The 6,000-nt window shown below is 41.2% G+C and overlaps 1 protein-coding gene across 2 annotated transcripts in view; it reads left to right on the top strand.

Annotated features, from left to right (window-relative positions):
* Positions 1–339: 339 nt before the first annotated feature.
* Positions 340–6,000, top strand: part of LOC149846914 (peptidyl-prolyl cis-trans isomerase CYP71-like) — a 49,520-nt gene continuing 43,859 nt past the window's right edge. Inside the window, exons 1-2 of one of the 2 annotated variants that reach the window (XM_089996656.1) lie at positions 340–617; positions 823–908. In XM_089996656.1, the coding sequence (XP_089852782.1) occupies positions 466–617; positions 823–908 (238 nt within the window). In that variant the 5' untranslated portion in view covers positions 340–465. The remainder of the gene's footprint in view (positions 618–822; positions 909–6,000) is intronic. The other variant, XM_089996657.1, reaches the window with a different exon arrangement.

The raw sequence follows: 6,000 nt of genomic DNA, 5'->3' as shown, positions 1-6,000 counted from the left end.
AACTTTAAAATATGTTTATTTGTTGAGGTTTGAAAATTTGGTAGTAAAATCATACATATATGTTAGAAAAATATGATCCAAAGGTCAGCTTCTACTGAACTTACTGAAGGGTCAGATGTAAAGACGTAAAAAAAAAAATTACATTTTTTGATTAAGGAGTTCCCAACCCGTGAGGTAGGAAACATTAACCCTCTTAACAATATACAAAACTTAAGCGTGTTTTCGATTATTGCCAATCTTTCAGCGTGTTTTTTGAAAATTAAGAAAAAATAAATAAAAAAGGCGGAGAAACGAGAAAGAGATAGTCGGTATGGCGTCCCACCCGAACGAATCTTGAAAGGCTCGGCCGACTCGGAAACTATTCTGACGAAAAACACCGCGGGAAGCAAAGCAAGAAGAAACCCTCTGTGTCTCAATTTCCCTCTCGATTTCCAAAGGCAATCGCTTCCCCAGAAATCCTAACCCATGGAAGACGGCAGATACGGGAGGGAGTCGCCGGAAGCGGCGGACGACGGCGAGGAGGCGATGATCGGGCCGGGCCCGGCCGCTCGCACCCGTCCCAAACGTCCCCTCCAGTTCGAACAGGCCTTCCTCGATTCTCTTCCCTCCGCCAACATGTACTCTCTCTCTCTCTCTCTGAGTGGCTGGGGTTTCTGTTTCCCTGGATTTACATTTCTCTCTCAAGTGTGTTGATCCGAGATTTCTAGGGTTTTGCTCTAAGTAAACGAAGAGTTGAGATTTAGATTTTTGAGCATTTTGGATGGAAAGATGCACTACTGAAATCACACGATTTTAACTTCTCGGGGCGTCATGTTTCTGTAGGTATGAGAAAAGTTATATGCATCGAGATGTGGTGACGCATATTGCTGTTTCTGCAGCTGATTTTTTCATAACTGGAAGTGTTGATGGTATGAATATGTTCACTTGACCCTTTTTTTCCTTTCTTTTTCTGTTGTAAATTTTAAAATGTCAAACATGCATTGATGCATTATTATGCCTGCTGTGTGCACTGTGGATGCTGCTCATGTGGCTGGTGGTGCTTTTTATATGTACAGTATGATTATCCCATTGGTTGGAATCTGCTTAACATTTTCTGGTTACCACATTTTGTATATCGAAGTGATGATTTTTAGTTGAGAGTACTCACTTATTCCGTTATGGTCGTAAATATACGAGTGTATCGTTCCTCATGTGGGAAGTGTTTAAGATGCGGGTCTTTGGTATCATGATATATCAGACTGTAGGATGCATGAAAAAGATTTGGAAATAAATAAAAAAAGAAGATTAAATAAAGAACTATAAGTTTTGTTCTGTCTGGCTGGATGTTTAGAGATTGGGTCCTTGAAAACTAGATATAAAAAATATTGTTATGCAAATCACAATCAAATGCAAAACAAACCACAAGATAAAGAGAAGAAAGAAAATAAGAGAAGACACAAGATTTATGCTTTCGGCACTCAGGCCTATATCCACGGGCGAAAGGAGGAACAAAACCACTAGCAAGATGTAAGGAAATACAGAGGCGAGATAAAGAGCTCTCAAAACCCTAACCCCCAATACTCCTGAAACTCTCGGACCCAACTCTCAAAAGGTGGTAGCTATATATATTACAAAGGGCATAAAACCCTAGCCGGTACAAAAGGGAAAATTAAAAACTGGACAGGTTCATACTGTGGGGGCTCCGCCTTTGCACCCCCGGAGGGGTTTGCGGTGGGTTCTAGTCTCGGGCTTAATTAACCTATCTCTCCGCTACCACCACAAACCCCAATTTAAAATCCCCACTGTATGGTCACCAAAATATTTTGGATTGGGTCATGGGTTGGAGTGGGTCCAAAATTCAAGATGCACACAACAAATATTTTCAAGCTAGCAAAAAGTAAAACTTTATTGGTAGCTGACTGTTGGAATTGTTTGGGACATTACATTGTAAAGATGCTTGATGAAGTGTGAAATTGAGGATTGATTGGAACTTAGAACTCAACATTAAAATGTTGATGGTTCAGAAGATGTTGTTTAGATTCAGCCATCTTTTACACTGAGCTATGGTATTTATCTCTTATTTAGCCATTAGCTGTGCCTTATCCTAACATAACTATTTTAGGCCCTAATCCTAATCTTATAGCAGTGACTTTTGCGTGACTGATCTTGTAACGCCCCAAAATCGTGGACTTGAAACCTTTTATGAAAAATGTTGAAAGCTTTGAAATCGATTATTCATCAGAGTTTGAAATAGGAGTTCAACGAAAAATCATGTTTAAAATAGCGAGTCCTTAGACTTTGGGCGTATTACAACGCAAACTTCCATTTACAAACCGATTTGCAACTCAAATATATTTATAGAAATAAAAAAAGAACGAAGTTTTGGTAACACAGTTTTAATAATTCAAAGTTTAATTAAAAAGAGCTTTCAAAGAAACTTTATATCATATTTACCAAAGTATCTTAAGGAGCGTAACGTCAAGGAAATGGTCTCACCTACAACTCATCAAATCATCGTGCCACCGCAAGCTGTCTCAACCTGTCCACCACCTGCCCATGAAATAGGTCAGTTTCGTGAAAAACTATTAGGAGTGCAAAAGACAAGGAGGAACAAAGACTGCAATAAGCAAGATAATTGTTCTACTAAACAGGCAAAACAACTCTAGCAGAGCTATCCATACATGCTGTCGAGTATGACAAACAAAACTCCAGTAAAGCAAAGTAGCAACAGACAAATGTGCTAAACAAACAAAGTAAGCAACTGTAGCAGTCTGACTAACTCTACAGGTAGGGAGTAACTAACTCCACCAAGCAGACACGCATTGTAAGTCGAGTAACAGAATAAGATAGATAATCATAACAAAGTTTACAATGCATACAATAACCATTGAATTCTCCAGTCCACCGACGAGTAACTACAGTGATCATAAAGTGCAAGCTATTGCACAACAAACAGTTTATAAGCTACACGTGATTAAGCAATCACACGACAACCATTATTAACCGCAAAGTGTAGGCAACTAATAAGACAAGCAACTACATTAGTTCTAGTTGTAGATAGTTCGTAGATTACGAGTTGTGAGCAATTACATTTATCATATAAACAATAGAGATTACGAGCTGTAAGCCGTCACATTCGTCATAAGAGACGCAAGCCAACAAGTGCTATATTACAACAAGTACGAACAATTCCATCGATAGTAAAGCAAGTCACATGCTAATATATTGCAACTAGCGTAATGCTATCATAAGCATTTAACTAGTACAAGCAGCTAGTTATTACTATCAAGAAACTGTATAAACAACTTAACTAATTAGATCAACGCTACACCAGGCGCGCATAGTTCAACGAGTAGTATACACTGAACTACAAAGCAAACAAGCACTTTACAACACAACATACACATCTCTACAATGTGAATAGTTTACGTATGTTCTGATTATTAACTGGCCGTTGTGGTACACACAAGGCACTAAACGTAGAAGCAACCAAGATCTATTCGATGGTCTATTATGCTATGTATTTTATGATACCCCGAATAACTGACTGAGTCTGCTCTTAAGGGGACAACCAGTGACGAAGAGAGTAAATCCCCAAAGGCATTCGTGGCCCGTGGATGCATCCAAACTTCTGCAGAAGTGGCCTGAAGGCTATCTTTGTAGCATTTTTCCTAACTCTGATGACTGAGGAAGCTGAGTCATTTGCCTGAACTAGCCATTAATGGCTTGTCCATCAGAGTTTTGTACCATTCATCCTCTCTCTTGATGAACCATTTCGAACGGGACGACGGAGGTTTCTTAACCGCTGCCTCATTCTACATGCTCGGGACCATTATGCCCACTCGAGCATCTTGCCTATGAAGGCTCATAGTCATCATTTAGTGAATTATACGTGCCAATGCACGTTCGAGGCAGCCACACACCTCATCCTACTCACTGCAGTACGCAAGGTACCTGTTCAAAAGTACAACCGCGATGAGAGGGATCAACTTATAATGAGGGTATCAACATCACCATTCTGTGATCTGAAACACGTGCCATTGCACGTTCGAGGTAAACACAAACCTCTCATCCTACTCATCATAGTACGCAATGTACCTGTTCAAAAGTACAACTACGATGAGAGGGGCATGGATTTTTCAAAAGGAAATCCCCACAACAATGCTTTGCCGATAAGATATGGTGTAACCATTCAAGTTCAAACTTATTATGCTCAGGTTCTTTAGACCGTCACGAGCCTCTTGCTTGTTAGGCGAACGTCGATATAATATGATTAACAGAAAGTGACAAAACACGCCTCGAGGTTTCTATAGACCTCTCATCCTGCTTTTTGTAGTTCAAATGTATCATACATGACTAAGAGTACTACTACGAAGAGAGGGGCATGAATTTCTTAGGAGAAATCCATCAACAATAATCTCGCGAAGGAAGGTAAAGCACCAACTATCTTAGCTTGGCTAGAAAACCCAATAACTTGGTCTCGCATCAAGGGTGATGCAACACTCGTCTAGCAATAGCGCATGTTCCTCAGTAGAACCTTCCCATGCACATGCCCTTAAACAGGGCTATCCGAGTTGTATCAGATACACGAATTGAAGTTGTAAAACACTTCTCCCAAATGCATCGATTTGGAAGATCCAATCGCTATCTTGCAAAAGGCTTTCGAAATATGCTTTACAAAACTATACGTTTCGAAATAGGTTGGTGCTTTAAAAGTCATCCTTTGGAGAACCAAGTGCATAAGCGTGCATCGTGTCTTTTAAGACAAATGAACAAGTTGAAATACGCTCGAAGCCAGTGAGTGCAAGCCAACAAAGAGCAAGCCTGTGCACGTTACAGTGTGACTATAGAGTACGATCGATCCACAAAGTGCGAAACTGCGTGTCGAGCGCAAAACCTCTTAAGCAGTGCACAAAGTGCAAAACCGTACCTCAACTAATCAACCAAACAAATACGTGAGCACTTAAAGGAATGCACGAGATACAAAACCATACCTCGACCAAATCAATCACGTACTTACAAGGCAGTGCACGAGGTATGAAACGTACCTCGACTAAACAAACATGCAAGCAATTAATACTCAAGGCAAAAGAACATCAACAACCTAAAAAGCAGAGAGAACAGAAGAAAAACCCCCGCGCATAAAGCGCGGGGCAACAAAAAGGAAAGTGCAGAAAGTAAATGCGAAACAGAAGCCTAGGCACATAAAGCGCAACGGCAAAATAAAGACAAGTAAAAAGCTATGACGCATAAAGCGTGGGGCAACTGCAAAGTAAAGTGCAGAAAGATAAAGATGACAAGGATCGCGAAACCGCGTCCTTGAATTAAAAGACATGAAATGTAAAGACATGAATTAAAAGCCTGGGCACATATAGAGCGTCGACAATAGAAAAGAAAAGTGCAAGAAAAGTAAAGAGGACAAGGATTGCGAAACAGCATCATTGAGTTAAAAGACATACATATATATTTTATACGTATACATATATCATCGTCCTTTTTTATTTTTAGTTATCTTTTCTTATTTTAGCATTTATCTGTTCATTGTCTTTTTACGCAAGAATCCCCTACCTTGAGGGGTTGCGGTGCAGCATACGCTTGCAAGCGTAGGTAAGCATGGGTTCAAGCTACGAAGAGCGAGCCGACTCCATCATTTAACCTGCGAGCGTAAAAGCGTTAGCATGCCAAAATACAAACGAGAAGCGGGTCCGGTAAGACTTGCAGCAGTACCGGACCCCGATCAGAGAGCTCAGCTCCCTGCAGAAGGACAACAAAGGCAGTAGGGTAGGGTGTCCTGGGTTCCCTACCTGCTTGAACAACAAAGGCCCCCTGACAGGGCCTTGTTGTCCACCGACAACAAGCAGCGGCAGAGACTTCCCATGCCAGACGAGCAGAGACAGGGAGTGGCAAGGGCAAGGGGGTTCCGCTCCTACTGACCTGCCGAGAAAGGCAGAAGACGACAGGGGCTCGACACTTGCCGGCTTGCCAGCAAGAACAGGCGGTAGGGAGCTTGGCCCCTACCAA

The sequence above is a fragment of the Nuphar pumila genome, chromosome 2 (genome assembly GCF_984573655.1).
Source record: "Nuphar pumila chromosome 2, dmNupPumi1.hap1.1, whole genome shotgun sequence".
In the NCBI taxonomy this organism is placed as follows: domain Eukaryota; kingdom Viridiplantae; phylum Streptophyta; class Magnoliopsida; order Nymphaeales; family Nymphaeaceae; genus Nuphar; species Nuphar pumila.
This window is presented reverse-complemented; position numbering and strand designations above follow the sequence as displayed.